The sequence below is a fragment of the Clarias gariepinus genome, chromosome 21 (genome assembly GCF_024256425.1).
Source record: "Clarias gariepinus isolate MV-2021 ecotype Netherlands chromosome 21, CGAR_prim_01v2, whole genome shotgun sequence".
NCBI classification, from domain to species: Eukaryota; Metazoa; Chordata; class Actinopteri; order Siluriformes; family Clariidae; genus Clarias; species Clarias gariepinus.
The window spans coordinates 20,509,533-20,536,406 of NC_071120.1; the positions used below are offsets into that span (position 1 = coordinate 20,509,533).

The following is a 26,874-nucleotide window of genomic DNA, read 5'->3' on the forward strand; positions in this document are numbered from 1 at the left end:
GAACCGTCATCGCCAATAACAGTCTTGAATGATGAAATATTTAATTTAGACTGAACATTAAGTCATTTAACGGCAGCAGGTGGTCCTATGTTGGCTGATAGCTGTATGTCAAAACATCTGAAATTGCACAAGACGTCTGCTTCAAATATTTTATGTTTTAGTGTGTGTTTTTGTTGTGCAATATCATAATTTTAAGCATTTCCTCTCATCACTTAATCAATCATTTGAAATATGTGGATACTATACTGTATGACATTTAATATTTCTTTAAGTGAAACATCATACACTTTGCCTGTCTTCACAGCCTGTAACAGATTAAAACAAGCACCTTGCTAAAGAAAATCAGTTTGGCTTTTGGTGTTATTAGTATTAATCCTTTAAGCTCCTCTCACTGGCCTTCAGCCTTCTGCGCTAATCTTTTGCATTGACTTCCTCTGGTGTGCAGTCCTGCAAATGAGCTATTATTCCACAGGAATATATTAACATAATGTCAGGCACAGAGACGCCTCTGTCTTAACACGTCTCAAAAGCTGTCCATTCCTCTGAGGTTACATTAGGTTGAGAAAAAAGTGGCTCTCAAATGCGGTAGCGGGATAGGACATGCTACTGAATAAGAGAGAGAACCACACTTTAATTTCACTAGCACTTTTTAATTGGCACCTATCTTCTAGCCTTCTTGTCCGGTGACTGTTTCCATTTTGGTATGAGCATGGACCCAAAAGAAAGAACAAATTTATTACAAGCGGCTTTAAATTCCAAAACCTTGAAGCTTTTTAATCTAATTAATTTCCCAAGCGCATAAAAAAAAAAAAAAAAAAAAAAAAGTTAAATCTGGAATAAACTGTACAACGGGTATGTGCTAAAGCCTGACTGCATGTCTGGTTTCTACCATCTCTAAAATGACAAACGGCGGACAACTTAAAACAAAGCTTAATGTCAAACTGCCTGTAAGATGAGTGACATTTTAGACCATATAACCTGCTGGAGCATTTACAAAAATGAACAAGTAAGGTGTGCATGAGTCCTTCTGTTTCAGTAACCGAGCAAATCATTTTGCCACTTGGCAGCATTTTAATGTTTCTCTCGAATCCCGAACCAACTTTGTCTTCATTCAAACGTGCTTAACTTGCCAAGAGCAGGGCGCTTCATTATGTCCTTTGCTGGTGATAATTAAGTTGCTGGGATGCCAACCAATGACATTTGCATTAGTCAAACTCTGACTGAGGTAGGTCAGCATCTCTGCAGGACATTATTTAGTCTCATGTCACTAAATGATTCTCAAATTCACTCCACAATGGCAAATATGGTTCAACAATGAGAAAAACAAATTTATGCTGGTATATTAAAACTTCTGTCTTAAATGCACTGTTTTATTAGAGCTTTCCATCTCCCCAGTCACTAAGAACTGTGAATGTGTTACATCAGTTGTGAGGGAAAAAAAAAATGGATGCCCTATTGTGATTTGCACAAAAGAAGATCAGGATGCACCGATTAGTTTTTTTGTGGCTTGAGGGTGTACCTGGTGCCGAAACACCCCACAGAAGCGTCTGGATATCTGCAAAAAAAAAAAATTAGGACCGGTACTCTAAAGAAGGTGAAAGTTTCCTAAAGGGACAGTATTGGAACATTATTAGGAAAAAAAAGTTTAACAATCAACAGTGCTTATTGCATTTATATGTTAATTAAAGAGCTTTGGATTAAAACACAGAAAACTGCTATTAAAGGGTGTTGTGATCTTGCATGGCAATGCACGTCCACACACTTTTGCCCATACAGTCGACACTCTTTGATCCCCTGATAGCAGCCCTACAAGAATGAAGATTCACGTTTGATGAAGAACTGAAGACAGCGGTGCATTTAAGGCCCGCAGCTCAGCCTAAAAATAATTTTAATGAGAGAATATGAAAGATTGTTCACAGAAGAACAATGTGTATTGGAAAGCAAGGAGATTACGTCAAAAATATATTTGTATTTATTATTTTAAATGAATTGAATTTATTTAAGGCAGCTCGTTAGTCTTTAAAGTTCTGTTTAATCTAGGCATATTTTTCTTCTTCTACTGTATATCTGGACCAAGACTAGATTGCTTTCTATTAAAGAGAGAAAGAATATGTATAATACACAATACTGGGCATAATGTTACAACTGATCGGTGCAGATCTAATACACAGGCAAAAACAAAACTGACTATGACATTTTTTTTATTTTTATTTTTTTTTTTAAATCTTCATGTCAATATTATCCTATGCATTAGTGAGGATGAGAGTGAAATCTTTCCCACTGTGCTTCTCGTCAACATTTAGCTCCACGATTCATTTTCAGTGTTTAAAACCATAAACACAAAGTAAATAGATTTAGCTTTGTTCCAGTAGAACATTTGCTGAGTGATTAAATGAAAGGACTGGAAAGAAGGGGGAAATAGTGTTCATCAATAATTACTTAAAGCACCCCTCTCAAGCACATCACACCCAGGACTACATATCACTGGAGACCTTAAAAACGCAACATTTAATGACCAAGCTACGAGAAAAATGATGCTAATAAAACAATTGAATTCATTACGCTGTAAGCAGATGTCTTCACAGAAATGAATGACCATCATCGCTCGTTTTAATGTCGATGCAGAAGAGCAGGGCTCATTTAGCTAATTAAAGTCCGGGCCTTAAATAAAGGAACAGCCAACACAGCATGAATACTAAGTGCATGAACCTGCAAATCTAGCAGCATGTGGTCTCAAACAATTAATAAAAAAGCAGTCATATCATCTGCTCCTATATTCTAAAAGAGAAGCGGCAGTAGAAATACATGTAGGTAATACTAGAGCTGTAACTATCATACTGTTCGATATAAAGGGGCTCGATTTGATCTAAAATTTTAAAATATAATCTATACGACGTGAGGAGCAATCAACGCTTATCTAGCCCACATTCTGAGCACAGTGGTTTCCTCAAGCTGGTACTAACTAGCAAACGACCTGGTACTAACAATACTGAGAAATACATTGGCCTGGCACTAAACAAGGTCTTTGGGAGAGACACTTGTATGAGGGTTACCATGATTCTGTTTTTTTTTTTAATATATGCCTGATAGGTTTGAAACAACAAATCAGAAATGTGTGTGCACTATGGTGAACTTGTTTCTAATGCAACTATACATTTAAAAAGAAGGCATTTTTTCTAATGCCAAACTCTTGGGAAAATGTAGGACTTTTTGTGTGGCTTTTGGAACATCACTGAAGTGGATATGTTGCGGAGACCTGGCAAACCTGCGGACCAGTAGTCAGGGAGCTAATGTTTAATTAGCCATGTTTCATTCTGTTCCGTTCGAATACGCAGCTTCTGTTTCACTATACCCTGCTTGAGTCTAAATAGATCTCAAATCAAGTTTCAATTATTGTACTTATGTTATATTAAATGTTTTACGCCATAAAAAAATGCAGTGCTTATTCTTCCTATGTTGGAATTACATCATATTAAGACACTATTGTATTCAGTTGTGTCAAATTGGAACTTTGTGTATAATTACATTGCTGATCAAGTAATTAAAGCTAATTCAAGTTTTTGATAAAACTGCAAAAGATCAAAATCGCTGCCTTGATATCAAAGGCTCGCTGAATTTTTCCATACAATACCGAAGTCCTGACAGTAAAGTGAGTCTTACTGACACGGCAGTAATCTTGGCGATGCTCCCAGACAGACATTTTCAGTCATCCAACTCACTTCAATAAGGAGCAACCCATTAACCTGAAATGGATCGATGACCTTTCAAACAACCATTCAAAATCTGTTCTCTGACAAAAATGTTATAAATAATTTGTGCTTGCTGGCTCTAAAATCAAAGAAAAAAAAAATCAGGTTGCTCTAGGTACAGTGCATGAACATTTCTCCGTGTCCAGCAAAGAAAAACTCCTAATTTGAACACAATCATCAGAGTACTGTAGAAAACATTTTGCTCTTAACATCTTTACCAAAAAGTATTACCTTTATTTATTTTTTAAACATAATAAAGCCATCATACTGACATTGTATATTTTAAGCACTGACCTGTCTGTACCCAAACCATCTCAGTTAAGACCTAAAGCTAATCAGCATGCATGTAACCCTTAGGGGATGTTTGCTGTTTGCAGGATTACAGGATGTTAAGAAAGAATTGCAATTCTGTCCGCAACACAAGAACTGAATGTCTATGATTCAGACGGGTTATGTTTACCGAAAAAAAAATGCAACCAAGCTAAAGGTCACAAACCATGGCAGTTTGGCTGTTCTGGGATGTAAACACATAACCTTCTGATCTGAGTGACCACAACTAACTTAACTAGCCTGCACTTAATTATTTTAATCATTAAGTGAGAGTTAGCTTGTATTTAAGCATCAGCCAAATAAGCTGATGCTTAAAAACAAGTTAAAACAAGATACATTAAGTATCAAATGTACTAGATGGTTAAACACTGTACCGTTAATATATTTTTAAGTTTTCTACAGATTTTATAATACTATACTGATAACCCAGGTAAGTACTGTTAAATATAAAGGCAGACTGTTTTCTACTGAAGCGTACCTTCCAGGAAGTTTTTAAACAGTTTGCTGGTCAAGTCTGGGCTTCTGAGTGTGAAAAACAGTATGAAATGTAGCTGTGTTATTCCAGAAAATCCAGCAACATAGAGAAAAGGAACAGGAAAGGAAGTGCATGCTAGTGTAATAGATGCGCAGTGATGTAGTCTTCTTGACATGTGACAAGTGAGAACACACTTAAATCATCTATTTATGCATTATACACGAAATGCCACGTAATACTGTACTTGGCATAATAATTAAAAAATGAGTTTACTTTGGGTTTCTCAACCGTATAGGAGGTCAAACTCTCCACCTGCTAAGCTCGTCTGTTACAGGGTTTAAAAATGTGTGCATTTGTGATTTACCAAGAAAAGGATCAGTTTCTTACCTTAAAAACAGTGGTAACGTTTTTTTAATTCAATGCCACCAAGTCAAACCAAATCGTTGTTCTTGAATTAACCATCTAGTCATTTGCATGTTGGCCATAGCCTAATTTGTGCTGGAAAGCACCAGACCTAAGCATTTTTACAAAACTGGGGAAGTACTAACTAATCCAATAGAATAGTTCCGCATTCATGATATTTTGATCAAATTGATGTATTATAGATCATACTGTATCTGAGGCTTGCATTTACTTAATTTATATCTGTAATTTTTATTTATTTCACTTACAATATCTAAAGAACCTTTCTATCTCACTTCTGAAACCACTTTTGCTGCTTTATGTAGCCAGACTTACTGTAGGTCGCTAAAGCTAATCTTAGCTTTGCTGTTAGTGACAGACAATAACCAGAAGCAAGTCTCAGACAGATATAATCAAGTCAGCCCTCCTCTTTCTAATCATTTAGAGTAGAGTGTTGGCAGATGCTTGAGTGAAGGCACAGCATTGCATGCTCTTGTGTAATGATGGCCATTAAAATCCTCAGCCCTTTGTGACATGAAAAGGGGAAAATCAATAAGTGTGTGTGGGTTTGATTAATGAACGTATTGTGTACTGGGATTTCCAACCCTATCAAACGTATTAACATGGGCATATGTGGTTGTACTTTATGTCTATAGATCTAAATCCATCATTAATTAATTTTGGCTTTTATGTTTTAAAAAAATGATCTTGATTTGTACTTTCTTTTTTAATATGTCATTATGGTTAATTAATTACTCAAGCCAGTTGCTGAAGGTTGCTAACATGCTCCTCTAAATTAATTACAAACATTGCGATTCCCATTATTGACCCATATTTATTAGGTCTCTAAAGTCCTGTCAATCAATCTATTAGATTCTAGGGGTAGACAGCATTTCATTTTATCCGTTTATTCCCTCTGGGCCCAGCTTTAAGAAAAAACCTAAGGCACTGATGTTTTTAGAGCTTGTTTTGAGAATGCTGAATTATATTTGTGTCATAAATTAATAGCCTTAACAAATGAACAAATAAACTTGTACACAAATGAAAGGTTGTCTTTAATACTAGTGTGTTATACAAAGAAATCTTTGTTTTATGGCACCATATTAAACCACATCACTGTCGCTCTTACACAGTAAAAGGCAAAAGAATAATTAAATTGGCAAAGCCAGCTGCAGTTTAAGAAAATACAATCATGATATTGTTTGGGTGTAACCTGAACTGATTTTGACCCTTGGAAAGTCAGGGAAAATCAGTTGAGACATCAAACTAGCTACAATTTGTTGTATTTGTCTAACACTGATTATTTCTAAAAGATTAAAAAAATGGATTTTACAGCTTGTTCACCTGCTGGGTTTAAATACACGGGACATTCAAGTCAAACCAGGACTTTTGCTTATAACAGAACAAAGTTATGAGAATAAAACTACCTTAATATCTCTATAATTATACCTTGCAACACTAATGCACTTATACCAACATTTCACCAGTGCTTGTATTCCATCAAGGTAGAAAGATTTCTCAGTATGCAGGTGCCATGATCAGACTGCCATCTTCACATTTAAAATGCTGGCCTCCCAGGAACTACTTTAAGAGACCAAAGAAGTGGAAATGTCTAGAAGTGAGGTCAGGACTATACAGGGGATGTGGCAAAAACTCCCAGCCAAGTTCTTGTAATGTGCAAGCGGTGTCGGTGAATGATCGTGTGTACAATTCCCACAGATAGATCAGTCTCTTTCACATTCTCTTCCTCTTCTTATTCATCAAATTTTCAAGGATTGCGCACATGTTGCAGCAGGTTCCAAGCCACCTAATCTGTGGTCATTATTCACAGATGTACAACCTTCTTTAAAAAACATTTGCACCATTCACATGTTTCACCGCAGCTTAGTGTCTCATCACCGTACTGTGCTTGAATGCTGTAAATGTGCATCAATATTACACATTCATTCATGAGAAATTTAATCACAAGGCCGAGTTTGAATTAATTGTAAAAATCTATCAATTTAAGTTTACAAAATGTAGAAAATTGTGCGATGCAATAACATGATGACAAAAATAAACAACCTGGTTACTACCTTAAGTTTATTAAATTAAAATATTAGAAACACCTGAAGCACCAACATTGAATATCATTATGTTGTCAACATAGATATAAAGATCACAAGATGTAGCAATGACTTAATTTTCACAGCAGGAACTTATCATGAACTGATGCTAAAGACAGCGTTGGTAGTTTAGGACAGGCATCAAAAGCTCTGTCCAGTTAATTTCATTGTTGTTGTTTTAGCATGGCACAAAAAAGGCAGATAAATCACAGCCCTAGATTCTTGTGAACGTTTCAACATTAACAAGCAATACAAATTCAGTAGATCCGTCTCTTAAAAATTCCCTATATTTGATGAGCCTTTTCTAGCAAGCTTTTCAAAGGCATTTCTCTGACTCACTCAAGAATCCACATTCTGTCTCTTGTTAAATTGGAAGAGGAACAAAAGAATAGAGTCTTAAGAGCAGGGGCACATGGAAGGGGGAAAGACGTGGTGCCCACAGCCACTGAAGCTCCACAATAACCAGTTCCTGAATGCTGCGGGATTACAACGGTGCAAGATTTTGTTTTAATCTATCATTTACTGTTATAATTTGGGTCCATGATTCCAAACCATCTATTTCCTTCTATATGATGATATCTGTCTTGGATTTATCATTCAGTAAGAAATGACTCTATAATATATAATGTTACACAAAAAAACATTTTAACATTTAATTACAATTTAATTTATGATAAAGAAATCACTATACATCTTTAAAAATAAAGATTTTTTGCACATAAAGTCCTGCACATCCTGCCTGGCTTTTACTAGGGTTTTAACTAAAAGAACAGAGCTGAGCTCAACTTTGAAAAAAACCCACTCTCAGCTTTCTTTAACAATGAGCATAAAGTGAAATATTACACACTCACTGTACAAACGACACTCCTTCAAAGTCTCTTGAAAGCTGAGGGTATTATTCATAAAACAACATGAAATCAAATCGTAACATTTATATAAACGTTACATAATATACATAACCAGATCACAAAAGGTACAATAAAAACCCACACGTACCGCAGGTCTTAAAAACAAAGGGAATGTAAAAAAGCTTACATTTAATCAGATGTACATCACCCAGCCCCCAAATAAGGCATTGGGGTAGGCTGTGACTGTGATTAACCCTGAAACTCAGTTCTATTCAGTGCCCAGTCTCTAAAAGGCAAAAAAGGTGTTGTGTCACAACGAGAACCCGAATGCGGCGAGATGAAAGCATGCACTGAACCATCCTGAAACATGCTCTCTCTCTCTCTCTCTCAAATAAGGATCAAAGCCAAGCCTCCAGAGCTTGACTACTTGAGTTGCACGCACCCTTACACATACGCAGACAGGCAGACAGACAGACAGACAGACAGACAGACCGACAGACCGTCAGACATGTATCTATATGTATGTATAGAAATCGTGTTTCAATGGGGAAAAAGCTGAGGTATGCCCTCTAATTCAGATTATGTTTCTGCTCCTTTACAGAAATCAGTTTTGCCACCACCTAGCATTCGGAGGATTTTTTTTTTCTTTACAACTCACTTGACTGTCTCATTTGCATAATTAACCAATTTAGCATCCAATTATTGAAAATTACTCACTTTATGCACCACTGATGAATCATATACAGCTGTAGTTGGTTTTGGGTTTTTAATGCATGTCAGTTAACAAGATAATACATTATGATTGTGTTCATAAGCGCATATGAGCATGATTATTAAAACATGCTGTATAATTCAGTGATAGCCGAGGGGCAATGGGAGGGAGGGGGGATTGGGGGGAGCAGCAATCTTCGCTGCCTTAAGGAGACGTTCGTCTTTCAGACTGACCCAAAAATCACAGAAGCGTTACCTACCCGTTGTTTGGAGACATGCCTCAATGCGATATGGGGTTGACTTCGGTACTGTGGAAAACAGAAGATACAGATTATTGCACTTGTCTTTATTTTTGCTCTCTCTAATGGAGGAGCGGTGGAAGGAGTAGGCAACAGATTTCTACATGGTGTACTAATGGACATGTGTAAGCACATACTGTGTGTGGTGTCAGCATGTTTGTGAAATTACTCTCTTCTCTCTGAGGTCATGGGTTCAATCCCAAACCATGTCATTGCACTGTTCAGCTTTGGGCAAGTCACTTCATAGTATGAGGTTAGTAAAAGTGATTAATAACAATGGACAATAAATAGATATATGAACAGTAAGGCTTGAACGGAGTAAGGTGGCAAAAATAGTTCTAGAAGTCATATTTGCACTATAGCATCATTATATTTCAATAAACAAGAGAAGAAAACACTAGTGCTTGTTTGCATAAATATCCTAGTTACTTATAGTTACTATAATACTACAGTTTCAATATCATTATATTGCAGTTATGAACTTGAGTGTTAATGCAATGGACTACAGCTGGCATTTTTTTACTGAGGTTTCATCATTTAAAACTAATAAAACTGATCTATGTTAACTTATAAAATGCTCTAAAGCCCAATAAAATACTAAAGTGTGGCCTAATAATACCTCTATACCTTTACCTTCATAAAAAATGTAAGAGTCTATAAATAAATAAAAAAATTAGCAAATATGAAACATCCTCATTTCCATTCCAGCACACCCACTGGCCTGAATATATTACTGTGCCCTATAAAAGTGTAGGGAAAAAAAGCACAATTAGCAATTAGTCAATGAGTTATGGGCAAGTATATTAGATTATTAGAGACAGACATTATCCATTATCCACAGTGTCAGTATCTGAAGCTTGATTTGCATTACATTATTTTTGTTATTCTTTGGCTTGTTCTCTATTTCATAAATTATTTTTCTCACAACCAGTATACTGAAATATTTATATCCATCTATATAATTTGAAATCCTGTAATACTTTTAATATTTGAAAATGTGCTCAACGCTTCTGAATCATTAGTGTTGTGAGGTATAATTATAGAGATATAAAGCTAGTTTTATTATTATAACTCTGTTCTGTTATAAGCAAAAGTCCTGGTTTGACTTGAACACCCAATCGTGTTTAAACCCAGCAGGTGAACAAGCTGTAAAATCTGTAATAATAACTGTAATAATATTTTTTTATTCACCTTCATTACCATTTACTTTTTTTATTCATTCGGATGCGTCTCCAGTGTGGGTGTACAAAGGGAGAAAAAGAAAAACCCTTGCTTTTTGTTTTTTTCTATTTTTGTGGTGTCCCAGGCTTAAACAAACAATCCAGATTGGTTTTCTTTTGTGACCTCATAAAAGGGAAACCCTCCCTCATCTCCCTCTGCTGATAGCTGGTGGCGACAAAGCCAGTAGCATATTTACACGGACACTGAAACACGGCACTTAAAAGAGAGATGAAAAAAATATTATCTAAGGGTAATTTCAGCTTGAGTATAAAGAAAATCATGTTAGAGGAACTCTGAGACCTATGATTAAAAAAATGTTAAAGAAATGGTGTGTAAATTAAAGCTTTTAGCTTTCAATGCATGCATCATTAAAGAATAATTTATGGTTTTGGATCATAAGACAGTTTAAAGTGATTGTTTTATACAGGTTCTACACTAGAGTCACGAAGAACTCAATGCCTTTACTACCAACAAAGTCTATTATCATATTATTTCAAACATGAGGAAAGCTATTGAAGAAAAACTGTGTCCTTGAAGAATTCATCTCCCAGTTATAATGATTATTCCATACAAATTCTACAGACATACAACAGGTTTGGTCTTAACACAGATTTGCAAAATCTCAGAGATAGAGAGCGATAGATAGATATACTGTATAGAGAGAGAGAGAGAGAGAGAGATTGATGGGTGGACTACTGGCAAAAGTCATAGAACAGAACAGAAAAGAAGTTTCTGGCCATGAATGTGTGTTTAACATCTAATTTTGTAAAATTATAAAAATCTATTTTGTGTAATTCGACAAACTAAAATATTAATAAATTAGGATTATTTAAAATTCAATTCAATTTTATTTGTATAGCGCTTTTAACAATTTACATCACAAAGCAGCTTTAGACAATCAAAAGAATTAAGTTTGTAAAATACATCGATTTAAAACTTTGCATTTAAGCACTGCCTGAAGTCTGGAATCTATGGTGATTTCCTTGAGATGCTTGGCCCTTTAAAACATTCAATTTCTTTGCCTTGGCTTGATTTCACAGTATGTATTGAGTGTTATTCATATGTGAAGCATCTTTCTATCAGTTTTGCAGCATTTATGAGCAGAAAGTATAGATTTTTACAGGTGTGAATTCATCTCAATTCTTCTATCAGCAGTCACATCAACAGTAAACTCTAGTGGCCTAGTAACATTGGCAGAAATAAATGCTCATCCCTTAACACTGCCTCCAGCATGTTTGACAGATGATCAGGTATGCATGAGGCCTACCTTCCTTGCTACCATTCTACAAGTTAATCTTCTTCCAGACCCGGGCAGTCTAAACTGTCCATTCTGTTCTTGAGGCTTAACTTTTATGATTGTATGATTTCTTGACTTATTTTATTTATCTGTAGACTTTGGCAATAATACATCAAAAGTGTTCTTGACTATCTTTTACTTTAGTTCTCTGTAATGATCTTCAAGGCCATTTAATGTGTTGCTGATATCACCAGTGCATTGATCTTTTCAATAATCTACCAAATTGTTAGTTTGGCCACTCCTAAATTTTGGATTATAACTTTATTATAAAATTTCTATTTTAGGTCATAATTAGGCACAAATGATTTGTACTGTGCCCAGTAACAATTGCTCCCCCTTTGCCCACTGCTCCGCTGGCCAGCATTCACATTGTTTTCTTTCTCTCCGTTCTCGGATACCCTTGGCTATGTACACTTTCCAAACAACAGGTGACAGGATGCATCTACTTAATTTGTGAGCCACTAATAACTGGCTAACAGTATTGATATTTCGGGAAAAAAAGATAAAAGAACGCTCTCATGTGCCTTCCTACTTTATCAGCTATGGCTGTGTAGGTCAGAGGAGGAGACTGGCGCGTGCTGCCAGCCCACGGAGACTTCAGAGAAGACAGATGGCCTGGTGGCTGTGTCTAAATAGCAATCTACTTCTGTTCTCAAGTACGATTGGCTTCCATATCTGGTTCAATCTGGGCCAGAGTACGCTATTTTATTCTCAAATTCTCCTTTTCCAGCAGACTCAGGCACTGTTCCTGAGGGCGGAACAATTGTGTTCTCACTGGGCAAGAAGAACCAGTCTTTAAGGTCAAGTGTTCTCGGAAACGATCCTGGGCCCTAATGTAAAAACGTCCAAAAAACAGGCAACAACTGACCTAACTGATTGATTTGTCTAATTATTTTTGAGCCCGTAAAAATGGAAAGACTGTGTATGAATTAAACTGTTGTGTATAAATAATATAATCATTAATACACATTATTTAAACGGTTAATGGCATCTCCTGGTATAAGTGGTGCAAAGCAGGCTTCGTCTTATCTTCTCTGCATTGGTTTTTATCTGTATTAAAAGCTTACAATGCAACAAAACCAAATATTCAGTCACATCACATGTTGTTGCTTCTCCAGGCTAGACTTCTAGCTAGTGAAACTTGAGTCATAACCCCCTCTCAACCCACTCACTGCTGCACACACACAGAGTACATACGTCAATGATCCATTACCTGAGGAATGCTTTTACTTTCACAGGATCAAGTCATAAGCCTCTTTAAAAGCTTACACATACACACACATGCACAGAATGCATGAAGGCTGCCTGTAAGACTGGAGGGTGACAGATTCTCTATACACACATATCCGAAGCTGCACGCTGTAACCAGGCAACCAGGCAAGCCTTTTAGAAAGATAACTCCACTACTTCAGCTTTGTATTACCATGCCTGATTTTTTACAGGGAGTCAGAAATGCTCTATCAGCTTACAAATATTGACGCTGGGAATTCTTCTATAATTCTGTTTCATGTTCTAATTACTAAAGACTGCACGTCAAGATACATCACCTCATCTGCATTTCATGTGGTTCAGGAGTTGTGACCATGACCCCTTCTGAAGCAGGATTGAGTGTGTACAAAAAAAAAATTAGACTGTAGACTCAGGTAACCACATGCGACATGGAGAAGAACGACTGACAGTGAGCGGAGGAGAGATGCGGTAATTAGACTGGAGTAGTCCGCTCTCTACATATGACATGCATTATTGAAGGACTTGGGTGTGTCTGAGAGTTTCTGGTGTTAAGTGTGCTAAATTGGCTTTAGGAGCGTGTGTGTTTATGCAGCTGCTAGGCAGTAGGGCTCTAAGCAGTAACGCACCCGTCTCCACACCGTTAATTCTCACTTTATTAGCTCTTGGTGGGAGACAAAGCGAAGCTGTTTGTTTTCTCACACTATGCTTGAAATGTGACGCCAGGTATCAAAACTATCACAGCCACATAAAGCCTTGCAGTGCCCACACAAGTAGGGATACATAATAGAGGGAAAATAAAATTGCTGTAAATACTGGGATATATTTAAACTCCAAAAATTTTTTTAAAAACAAGTATAATACAGTAATTATTAGGCTAATGCCACCAGCAATGAAAAAGAGTGCATTGTGATGGATAATTATGGCCAAATCAATATCCTTAAAATCTGATATCCTTAAAATCAGTATATTACCAATACGCTGTGCTTCAAATAGATCTGACTGCTATAGCCTTTAATAATTACAAATACTTTTTTTGCACTTTTTGCATAAATTGTTGTCCTTGTGTTTCTTAAAAGAGTTATAACTTGTGTTCATCAAATCTTAAAAAGTAAATCAGACAATTTTTCGCACATGCTCGTATAAATGAAACATACTGTCTTTGTACAGGCTTTGTTAGGCTCTAGGTTACTGTGTTTCTAATCGGGAGGCTGGGGGTTTGAGCCCCAGCACCGCCAGGTTGCCGCTGCTGAGCCCTTGAGCAAGGCGCATAACCCACCAGGCGTACTGTATCCTGGCTGTCCATCCTCTCTGACCCTAGCTTCCTAACTAGGATATGTAAAAAATAATAATAATAATAATAATTGTGCTGCTATGTAAACGTGACAGTTCAGTCAGAATCTTAACGGTTCTGTGAATATTTCGCCTCCTGAAGGCTTTAGACACAAAGCTTGGCAATTAACATACCAAAAAGCAACCCTTACTAAGCCTGTAGCAGGTTTACACAATTTGAATACTTGCTCGTTTGGTTTGAATTTGAACACATATTAGCAATTATTTCTCATGTGGAAGGTTAACATCAGGCAAGAGTGAAACTGCTTCTACAGTATGGATGATCAAAAGGCTGTCACTTGCTGCTGCGGCTCCTCTGCTAAAAATATCTTAATCGTGTTTGGCTCATCATGTGTTGTTCTACAGACTTGATGCTTTTCATCATCCCCACCCTGAGCAGCTAACATTATCTCATGGTTTTCTCCTAATCCTTCAAAAAAAAAAAAAAAACTGTTTGAAAAAAGAAATGTTTAAGCCAGACTGAATAATGAAGCGCACAATAAATTTTATACAAGCCTCTGTTCTGAGACTCTGCCATCTACTGTGCTCACAAAATGTTCCACATGTGCCATTTTTGATTAAATTTGCGATTTGCTGCTCTGGTGCTTTCAGTTGTGGCAACAGATGCAAAATAGTGTTGACAAATCACCCGCTTTGGTTTGACGTGTCTTGAAATACCAAGTACTTCTACACAGTGAAGCCTAGTTCCTCTTTTTGTCAGCTTCTTTCTGATTTCTTCTTTATTTTTGTTACAGTGAAGTTCCATTTATCATGAAGAACAAATGCAGGGATTGTGCAAATTTAAAAAAAAGATTAGCCTAAAAATTGTTAACTATTTTAGCATATTTTAGACGAGTCAATCAAAAATACAACTGGTCCCAAACCTGCTTAATCATAGCATCCTATGTAAAGTGACTACATGTGTGGAAAAAAAGAATCTAAGCATTGTCACAATACAACTTTTAGCCCTATATATTAGTTCACTATTATACAAACGAAAGAAGTAAATATTGCTGAAAGCAGAAGTTAAGGTCGTTATATTGTATACATTTTTTAGGAATTTTGACATATCCTCTAGATGTCTTATGTCCTGGTCCTCACATTTTTGCAAATTTTTGGTGCAATAATGTTGTAGTAATATGCCTTTACTGCATTTGGTAACTTCGCTGACAAATTTGTTTAATATTATAAAAATTAGTACCAGTCACAATGATCCAAAAAACTGGAGAAAAGTAGAAGTGCCAACAACACAACACTGCCTCAGTGAGCAACTGTATGTCCAAATTTGCCAACAGTTGGTGGCAAACTAGTGTTATACAGTAGGTAGCTGTGACTGATCTCTATCACTGAGCTACGTTTTCCAAAAAGTGTGCGCAGCATTTTCTAAGCTGCCATATCCATGATGAAATCACATAATAATAGACGAAATCATTAAGATTACAATACAACCTTTGGTGCTTGGGCCCTAATTTTTGCCTAAACAAAGAATGTTTTCCTTTGTGCTGAACGCAATTATTCCAAACAAACAGATACAATCGGTAACAATGTCCTTTAAAGTATGATAAACAGAAATATGTAATGGTCGGATGATTACATACTACAGGACTATAATCATCAGAGTTGCACTGGACTGAAAATAAACTGCAGACTGTCTCATGCCCGAGCGAGATGGAGGCTGCACATGATTAGTGAGGAAGAACGGGCGAGACTGGGGTAAGGATGATTTATACAGTGCAGTCTTGTCAGATTGGGAATGAGCTCACATGCTCAACAATTTGTTGTGCGTTAGTGTGACCCAAAGAGTGTTGCTGTGAGAGACTGATTACTAATACTACTACTAAATTATTATTATATATTGAACGATTCATTTATAAAACATTTTTTTCTCCATTTTTGCTTGTGCAAAATGTATTACTACATTAAGGGGGAAAAAATGTAAAACCAATTCTAATGTTCTCAAATTTATTTACTTTTTATCTTGTTAACTTAATTAATTTCTAAATCAAATTGGGACAGTTACATGAAACATCTGGTATATTCTCTGAGCTATTACTAAATGTGAAGATTAGGCCATAAAAATCCGTGACCCCTTAATGTCGAGCTCAGTCCAAACCATGACAGAAACAGATTAGTGTGATTTAAGTCCAATCAAATAATAAAAAAAAAGAATCACATAAATGACAAGAACACAAGGGGTCAAATGGTCATGTATGAACCAGTATCACCGTCACCACTCTTCCACCTTGCTCACAAATCTTTAGTCTACTAACAAATTTGGTTTTCTTTCTATTTACCCTAGTGTCTCTGGCTCCTATTGCTGAAATACCCATGATGACAAAAGCACAGAGACGTTAGCATGCAAGTGATTACTGCACATACACAAAAGCTAAAAAAAAAAAAAAAAAAAAAAAAAAAACATCCTCTGGTGCACACACTAAAAACACACTCATTTTTATTCATGGAAGTAAACTTGCTGGGCTTGCCTTGCATCACTCATGGTTCACCCCTGCATGCACTTCCATCATGGTCAAACAGAAAGCTCCAGAAGCAATTTCCTAGACTAGAAAATGACAAGAGTGCAGAGGTGTCAGGGAGATGAGATATGTCGTGCTAGGACCTGATGACCTGGCAGTGTGTTCACCTCTGCTCTGCTCTCCTGTAAAAGCTTCACCGTGTCATAGTGTGACAAGACACAAGCAGAAGCACTTTGTAGCATGCTATAAAGAGGAGGGGGTGGCGGCAGATGGGTGCTTTTTATAGTAATAAAGAGAGTATTCAAATGATGTTCCAGCTCTAGCCACAGTCATTGTTAATGAGTCAGGCAGAATATTCAAATTCAAATTTTATTTGTCACATACACAGTCATACACAGTACGAAATGTAGTGAAATGCTTAATCCGGAGTTAAAAACGTCGAATTGTGAGTACATTGTATACCAATAGAAACAAGAGTGTCTCTATCATAACTAATGTACTCCATGGTGGTAATGTCAGTCCATAGTGACTGAATAGTCAGTTAAAAGGTCAAAAACGATGTTAAAATAATAATAATAATAATAATAATAATAATTATTATTATTATTATTATTATAATACACTGTCCAATCAGGTCCATTGTGGCAACTAGTTAAGGCAAGGGACTGAATTAACAACAACAAAAAATATAAAATATATTCTTTTATGAAGACCCTGCCAGGCAATATTTTACAAACCTCTGACTTAGACCAATAAACTTTTAATAGATGACTTGACCAGCTGATTTGTAAGCCTCATCTTTATGCTATAATACACTAAAGAAAAACACTAAAAAGGAAAGATAAATAAATATTTGCGGACACCTATGCATGACTGCTGTGCTTTGTAAATAGAAAGCATAATTGGAAAGGACACAGCCCCCTTGTGGCTGATTGAGTTTATTTAAAAGTCAAATTTGAAGTTCATACAAAACCGCAGCGTATTACCAAAAGCATACGTTCCATAAGCTAAAAGAAAAAATGCTAGTGTGTGACGGAGAAAAAGAAATCACAAGAGGGGTGCTAAATTCAATCTTTTTGGCAACCTCCTTTTTATAGTACAAATCCTGTCACTTTCCCTTCCACCCTGCTGAGATCCTCTCTGATTAGTTTGCTGTGCGGGAGTGACACGTTTTTATTCTGACACCTAGAGCCTCATGATTATCCATTTTCAAACACAGGCGACTCTGGCCTAGGTTTTCATTCCTGAAAAAATGAGATGTAAAGGAGACTGACAGCTGACATTAAGAAGAGGAGTATGTCAGGATTACACTGTGCAGAAAAACCTTTTCATTTCCTTTTTACCCATCACTATAAAGGATTACACCAATTTTAGAACTGACTCTATAGAATATTTAGTTATTCTTCAATTTTCTACCATAACATTTCAGACTCAATTACCAAAAGATATTCAATATTACTAACATATTACCCTGAAGTCACATATCTGTCAGTAACACGAAAATTGCTTAAGATAAGATACTAAAAGTCAATTAACAGCTTTAAACATGGGCAAAATGAGATAAGAGTTACAAAGGCCTTTCATCTAAAAAAAAATATTCAGCGACAGCCAGACTGCTGAGCGCTGCATGAAATATCCAACAGAATGCACTTAAGATGGGCATGATAGTGCTGCATTCACTGGCCACTTTAGTAGGAACACAGGACATACCATGAAAAAACAGGACGAAAGCTTCAGTTAATGTTCACATTAAACATCAGAATTTGACTGTTAGCTGGTTTGACTCTTCCAGGAACTATTGAGCTCCTGAGATTTTCATGCAGAACAGTTTCTAGAGTTCATGAAGAATGATATGAGGAAAAAAACTTCCAAGGAGAAATAACTTGTGGATGAGAGAGATCAGAGAAAGACAGACAGATTCAAGCTGACAGGAAGCTTCTGGTAATGCAAATAACCACTTTTGACATTCACAGTGAGCAGAGATTCAACTGAGAATGCACAACATGCTGGATGGGCTGCAAAAAGGAAAGACAGAGGACACAGACTCACCTACACTAGACCGCTAAAGATTTCCCGTGGTCTTGTGCCTGTCACTGGTCCTTTCACAATCTTTACTAATCTATCCCCTTGTTGTTATTGTTTTATGTATTGTGCTGCCCCAGGTGTTCAAGTGTTCCTATTTATGTTCTTCAATCTTTTATCTGAGGGAGATTATATGCTGTCAGATTATCCTCCCCATTAAATTATTTAAAGTTACCCTTAACAATTATATCCAAATTACTAAACCCAGCTGTTTGAGCCATATACTTACTTCAACTTAAAACTGTTGTGAGAGTTGTATAAAGAACGAATAAACCTTTTTGTAAGAAAATGCTGTACAGTAACAAAAAGTTATACGTTTGCATAGTTTGATTAAGTATAGGAGTTTAAGAGTCAGTCATCTAATCACGTATTAATGTAATCACCCAAAATTCAATTATAGACTGTAATACTGTGGACCTTAACAGTCTTACACTTAATACATTAAAGGTCAGTCTAACTAAATTAATCATGTGCCAGCAGGGCATTTCCATATTCAGTGAGGTGCTTTTACTCTCTGGAGATTTCTGGTTAGTGTAAAAATTCATAATTTATGAATACAAAAAGAAAACAATACATTTTATACTGGAAAGGCTCTGTATATACACTCACCTAAAGGATTATTAGGAACACCTGTTCAATTTCTCATTAATTAATCTAATCAACCAATCACATGGAAGTTGCTTTAATGCATTTAGGGGTTTGGTCCTGGTCAAGACAATCTCCTGAACTCCAAACTGAATGTCAGAATGGGAAAGAAAGGTAATTTAAGTAATTTTGAGGCTGGCATGGTTGTTGGTGCCAGACGGGCCGGTCTAAGTATTTCACAGTCTGCTCAGTTACTGGGATTTTCACGCACAACCATTTCTAGGGTTTACAAAGAATGGTGTGAAAAGGGAAACACTTCCAGTATGCGGCAGTCATGTGGGCGAAAATGCCTTGTTGACCCTAGAGGTCAGAGGAGAATGGGCCGACTGATTCAAGCTGATAGAAGAGCAACTTTGAACCACTCGTTACAACCGAGGTATGCAGCAAAGCATTTGTGAAGCCACAACACGCACAACCTTGAGGCGGATGGGCTACAACAGCAGAAGACTCCACCGTGTACCACTCATCTCCACTACAAATAGGAAAAAAGGCTACAAATTGCACGAGCTCACCAGACAGTTAAAGACTGGAAAAATGTTGCCTGGTCTGATGAGTCTCGATTTCTGTTGAGACATTCAAATAGTAGACTCAGAATTTGGCGTAAACAGAATGGGAACATGGATCCATCATGCCTTGTTACCACTGTGCAGGCTGCTGGTGGTGGTGTAATGGTGTGGGGGATGTTTTCTTCGCACACTTTAGGCCCCTTAGTGGCAATTGGGCATAGTTTAAATGCCACAGGCTACCTGAGCATTGTTTCTGACCGTGTCCATCACTTTATGACCACCATGTACCCATCCTCTGATGGCTACTTCCAGCAGGATAATGCAACATGTCACAAAGCTTGAATCATTTCAAATTGGTTTCTTGAACATGACAATGAGTTCACTGTACTAAAATGGCCCCCACAGTCACCAGATCTCAACCCAGTAGAGCATCTTTGGGATGTGGTGGAACGAGAGCTTCGTGCCCTGGACACATACTCAGGAATTTATTTACAGTTGGTCAACAATTTAAGCATTAGCATTTTTTATAATTTATTTATAAGATAAATATAGAAAAACGCGCTATTAATAAGATTACTTGTGTCGTTATTTAGTGTTAGTGCCTAGATAAATACGCCTGAATGCAAAACGGTACACTTAATACTTAAATGTCAGCTTAAATCGCACTCGCAATATATCAAAATAATCACAATGTTAATTTTTTTAATTATTATTCAATCATACCACCATCTTTAAGAGTGATAAAAAAAACTTACGTACCCCAAGGGTTCCATGTCATCCAGTTAGAGGCAATCTAGATACAGTAGATCTCTGTAAGAAGGTTCCGGTAGCAAATGTCTATATGAGAGTGGTGCTTCTCACACATGCAACTAGCTTATTGTTCTAAGCAGCAGAATATCAATTTGGTCTGACTACACAATGGTTTCAGTTTAAGTAAGTTAGACATAAGAAAAAAAAATAACAGAGCAGTAAAGGAGCTTAAATATATATATTTATATATAAGAAATAAATACTGACATTTAACATTTTAGTAGTAGTATTTGATGAGAAAAGGTGGTATCGTGCCATTTCAACCCACACTCCAATAACAGAACTTGTTTATATGTATTATGTGCATGCATTAGCGGAAAACAAATGAAAAGAATATACGAATAAAGAACAAAATCGTAAAGAGGAGTAAAAAAATTGCTCTTTATGCGTGTGTGGATGATACAGAACAGACCCCCGGTGGGTGCCAAACTAAAACCTGCAGGGTGTTAATGAGGACAGAACAAGAGCCAAAGCCATATCCAAACTCTACACAGTCCTGCTGTTCTGCCCTGCATCCATCTAACAGCGGTGTCCAAGCCACGACTGATGTGATAAGGCACGTGCAACATTATTAGGTCAGGAGGTTTGACAAGTGATTTATTTTGATCAACAGATTAAACGGAAATTAATCTTCTTGGTACCTCATTTTGGGTTTGATGAAGTAGTTAAAAGAGTAATGGGGACGTGAAACATGGCAAGAACAGCTGAGAACCTCTCAACAGTAAAGGTTAATGACACCCTGTGTAAAGACATCAGATTCATCAATCAGGTTAGAATTAACTGAAGAGGCGGGGGAGGGGGGGTATATAAAGGGAAATCTGTGCAGCATTTCAAAGCCAGAAATATTTATTTAAGTAATGAAAAGCTTCAATTTAAGTTTTTTTTCATACAACATCCTAATCTTTCAGCAAAATGACCAGCTTTTTTTTTTTTTACATACTTTACTTGTGGTTAGGGATGGATTAGGACCATCAGCATCACATGGAAATGATTTAATACTGGCAGCTACATCTCTTCTTGTTTCGTCCAGGGGATTATGGGGAAAACTGAATAGTCCATGGTCAGAACCAAACATGGACACACAAAGGAGAGTACATGAAAACAATTAATCTGACAGCTGAGATGGAATGAAGAATATTTCTCACAATTTTTGGGGGAGTGTAGGGAAAACTGTTATTTGTTATGTACAGTAGGCCAACATTTTAAGCTTCTGAAGAAAATCTAGGTTGAACTTGAAAAGGATGGCATGCTTGTTTTTTTTTTTATTAGCCTTATGTTCATCAAGCTTCTCAAAATGTCTTGTAGAATTTGTGTTAAAAATAAAATAAATGTTTAAAGAAAATTGGCTAAAATTACTCACAGATCGGTTTAGTACCTAGAAAGTTGGGCCTATATTATCACACACTTATAACCATCGTCTTTTTGTGTGGAACAGAATTGCAGATTAAATGCAGAAACTGAGGACGCACTGATGATATTTTGGGCAGATATAGATGCTGATGTTTAAAATAATAATTTGGCAGAAAACTGATAGCAATGTTTTTTTATGTAATTTACTAAAAAAATATTTTTCAATACTTATATAGGCCAACAAAAATGTTAATAAAGTAAAACTATAGTGTAAATAAAACTAAATGTAAAAGTGGTTAAAAACTGGTGGCATGGTGACGTAGTGGTTAGCACTGTGGCATTGCACTCTCAGACTCTCAGGATTCAATTCCTGCCTGTAGGGGACAAGCAGTACAGAAGATAAAGATGTGATGAAATTCTTCCTTTTAATACCTCTTCTATCTTACAAATTGCATATCACTGATTTTTCTCCAAAACAGTAAGATGCTCCTAAATTGCCAACATTTTCTTTAACAAATCATATACTGTATGCCCATGTCATATGTGGAAGGTATTCTATTCATATTTTCCTGAAACTGTAGCTGGCTAAACTACTGATATCCGAGTCAGACTCCCAGCAACCAAAACAACATCTAAACACAACAGATAAACATCTTTTACCACAATACTTATAGTTCTATTAATTATAAGTAATAGGAGGTGAACTAGGGCCAATACCAAAGTACAACTAATAAATCGATACATCATTAGTAGAAAATTTTATGAAAAAGGACTTGGCTTCTGTGTGCAAAACTTTCCTCCTAAAAGTGCCAGAGTTTCTGCTTTAATCCTAAACTCAGGTTACTGACTGTGTAGTGTTTCACATGGTCTCCCATGGTTGCAAAGGGTTTTCTGAGGGTTCACAGGTTTTTTATAACCTCCCAGAAAAAGTAAGTAAATTGTCTATGAAATGTCCATATATGTGAATGTGTGTGCATTGTGCACTGTGGTGTGCATCCTATTTAATAGAGATAGGGGGAAAAATCGATTAATTTATGAATCGATAATCTTTTATGTGGCAATTCACGCATCATTACACAGATACCAAAAAAACCACACATTTATAATAGAGATGAACCAGTTGATTGTTAGTGATCAGAATTGGCTGGTTTTCAGTTTGATTGGCCATGACACAACAGACGCATTTTATGGCTAGCATCATCGAAAGAAAAGAAAAAAATCACATGCATTAAAAGCCTACAGTCTGCCTTTTCTCCAAACTTTTTGCAAATTAGTCTCAAACCCACTCATTACACACACTCAGTCTCAAAAAACCAGGACCGCTAAGAGTGTGCACATTAGAAGTTACCTGGGCAGGTTCACTTGCAGCCAATCAACCCATCCACTCAGTGTTAAAAAAAGTTAAATTTTGCGAGGTATTTGAGGTGGTAAAACATCACAAGTACTTTATAATCCTACAGGCAGCATACTGAACTATTTACACAATTTCATTCTGTGTGGAAGGAGTAAGTTATCTGCTAGGTCAGTTTAGAAATAATAATTATGACCGATGGCAGAGATACATGATAACAGTACTCTTGTACTTGAAGTTAGTTTGTATTGATTAAATGCTGCGCTTGGTTTAAGTGAGAAAACTAATGTTATAAGGAACTGGATACATTTAATTAATCACTAAACTTTAACAAAATTTAAATCTAATCAGCACTTAGATATCGTGATCATATTGTATCAGGAGGTGACTGATGATTCCCATAACTAATTTCCAAGGAGTATTTCCGTCTTACGCCTAGTGTTCCTTGGATAGGCTATGGATGGTTTGATGGATGGATGATTGGATGGATGACAGCTAGTTTCTCTGCAAATGATCCTAGGACACAAATTCCCGATTCTCGGGGGGAAAGAGGAGAGAAATGCTTAGTGCAGGTGAGGTGACACACAAACCCAAACACTGACTGGCATCTTAATCCTTCAGGGATGTGTACTTACTGTGAGCATTTAAGTGTAACACTGAACTACAACAAGCTTGTTACATCTGATTTAAAAGTTAAGAATGAGTGAAACTACGATTTTAAATGTTCTTACCTCAAACACAGGTGAGGTGCCCTTTTCTGGCAGAGTACACGCCAGCAGTTCTGCGAGAAACTTGGCCATAAAAGAGTGTGTGTGTGTGCTAATTATTTGCGTCCTGAAGAAGACAGGTTGGATTCTCTGCCGGTTGTCTGTAGTTTCTCTAAAGATGAATTCTTTGTACACCGAATGTGTTTAGCATCAGCAGCATTCCCCTCCTAATGTAAAATAAATTTGAAATATATATTCACACTGTAGCGACGGGAAACAAGATAAAATCCGTTTGTCTTTGTCAAGAGATCCGTTAGGCTAAACACGCTCGCGGACAAAAGCTGCTTTTTTGAATGAACCGTTGAGCGCGTGCAGCCCCCTGTGCGCGCGCGGGTGTGCGCATGAGGAGGGGGCGTGGCCAGAGACTATAAGGAGAGTTCCCTTTCAGTCGATTGACTCGGTACAACACATAACGTATAAACAGTATGTGGTATAAGGATTCACGCTCTCGCGTGTCCTGGCTGAAGCCACCTATTTTAACGCCGTAAAGGCAGTCTAACCTGTGGTGACGTAGGTGTAGCCCCGCCTATACCTATAAGCCATCGTCACCACGGTTGACTCTCAGTTCTTACGCTTTACACCTTGCTGTAAACGCATTTTGCGTAGAGTTTTCTACATGTTACTCTACATTTTACATTTTAAGACTGAGCTTAACTGTTCCTGTTGGTGTTAGCGACAACAGCCTCATTTGGTGAGTCGTCTACCCCGGAGCGCTGACTGTTGTGGGTCTGTCAGTTTTACTGTCAGTCAGTTTTACTGTCAGTCAGAGCATTAGCGACATCTCAGTTTATTTGGCTTCTGTTTAGCCGTGCTAACGGTGCTAGCTAGTATGAGCATGGAAGCTAATGTGGCAAAGAAGAAGTCTGCTGTTCGCCCCTGTCCTTAGAAGTGCAGCTTCTCTTTGCACAAGAAGGACCAGCGTGTCCCATCTGTCTCCATGCTAGGAGAGCGCTAGCTCAGCCCGAGTCATGTACAGTACACTTTGTCGCCAACTCCGTCATTCAACGCTGGAAAGACGCATCACGTTTGTGGAGTGAATCCTAGGAAAAAAACAGTCGCTCGTCAGGACCCCCTCCTTTCTGAATTAGGAGTTCCAGCTTCACCTGCGTCTGCTGACGAGGAGTTTTCGGCAGAAGTCCCCGCTCTTAGCTGGGCAGACCAAGTGGAGTATTTCGAGGGGTCGGAGGACCGTGAGCCCTCCTACAGTGCTGGCTAGCAGCCAGGCGCTGAGCAGCGTGCTTTTGAGGATGATGACATGCTTGACATCAGTCTGGAAATGCATGGCTTTTTCGGAGGACGAGCATGAAATTTTGCCATCTGCTCAGAGTTCCGATGCTACTGCATTAGCCGCTCGGGACGACACTTTATTTTTTGTTCTTTACCGCCCTCCCCACAGCTGGATCAGAAACCGTCAAGGTTTGCAGGATCTTTTTCTCCCTCCTGAACTGACAACCGTTAAAAACTGCTTTTCCATGTTTCCCAACTACTATCAGCGATTTAACATCATCATGGAGCAAGCCGCTGTCGATCCGCATATCAGTGCCCGGTTACGGACAGTATTTGGAATTGGACAAAGCGAAGAAAGCAGGAGTGTCTGGCTCTGCTGTCTTTCCATCCAAACACTGTAGATTCTCCTTTGCCCAGCTGAAGAAGATTCACACAGAAGCATTTATGGCTTATGCTCTCAGACATCCCAGATAGAGACAGGGCCGTCTACTTGGATGACCCGCTGTCTGCTAGAGGTTTGTTCGGCCAGTCACTCGATGCCATTCAGGCAAAGTTAAATTTCAAGAGAAAACAAGCTGAGGCGTTGCAAGAGATCATTCCATGATGAAACGGGAAGCCCAAACAGGCTTCCAACACTGTGGTTTCGGACAACGTCACAGCGGTGTTCCGGTAGGAGATAAATAATTTTCTGAGCAAAGGTGCAATTCCAGTGGTTTCTCCTTCGGAAGCGAACTTAGGTTGGTACAGCCGTTATTTAGTCGTTCCGAATAGAGGGAGAGGACTGCGTCCTGTTTTGGATCTGAGAAGACTAAACCCGTTTTTAAGAAAGTACAAGTTCAAAATGCTTACACTGAGACTGAGGCAACTGCTAAATGCAATAGGCCTGGGGGATTGGATCACTATGATCAATCTCACGGATGCTTACTTTCATATAGCGATCAATAGTGATTAGCGATTCAAGGGCATGGCCTACAAGTACCTAGTACTGCAGTTCCGCCTGTCGCTATGTCCCCGAACGTTTACAAAGTGCGTCAAGGCGGTGTCTCCTCTTTGGGAGAGAGGCATTCGCATACTGGCCTATTTAGACGACTGGTAGCGAGCTCAAGCAAGCAGGTGGATAAACAGACAGCCCTAGTTCTGTCTCACATTCAGACTCTAGGGTTCTCAGTAAACATGCAGAAAAGCTCACTGACTCCGACTCAACAGTTTTCATTCCTGGGTATGGAGATATGCTCCGTTACCAGCCGAGCACATCTGTCAGAGCACAGAATAGCCACGTTTCAGCAGTGCCTTGCTCTGTTTGAGTTGCAACACAAACTTCGTTTCCGAGTGTTTTTACAGTTAATGGGAATGATGCGTGCGTTTCAGCGCTGGGCGCACTCTTACCGCCTATGTGCGGCACGCCACCTCAACAGGAAGCTGACAGTGACTCCATCATGCATGTCAGCTCTTCTGCCCTGGAGGGAACCCAGGCTGTTACGCCAGGGCTCTTATGATAGGCAGGGTGTCGTTTTGCAAAGTATTGTCAACAGATGCCTCTCTCAGCAGGTGGGGCGCTCTGTGCGACGGCTCCGCGGTGAGGGGGACATGGTCACAGAAGCAACGCAGGGTTCACATGAACTATTTGGAGCTGTTGGTGGTGTTTTCAGCCCTGAGACACTTTCGT

At 37.9% G+C, this 26,874-nt stretch overlaps 1 protein-coding gene across 1 annotated transcript in view; it reads right to left on the bottom strand.

Annotated features, from left to right (window-relative positions):
* Window positions 1–24,213, bottom strand: part of rasgef1ba (RasGEF domain family, member 1Ba) — a 63,147-nt gene extending 38,934 nt beyond the window's left edge. The window contains exons 1-2 of the mRNA XM_053481030.1: window positions 23,946–24,213; window positions 8,881–8,928 (exon numbers count right to left, since the gene is read on the bottom strand). Coding sequence (XP_053337005.1) covers window positions 8,881–8,928; window positions 23,946–24,014 — 117 coding nt within the window. The 5' untranslated portion in view covers window positions 24,015–24,213. The remainder of the gene's footprint in view (window positions 1–8,880; window positions 8,929–23,945) is intronic.
* Between the last annotated feature and the right edge of the window lie 2,661 nt (window positions 24,214–26,874).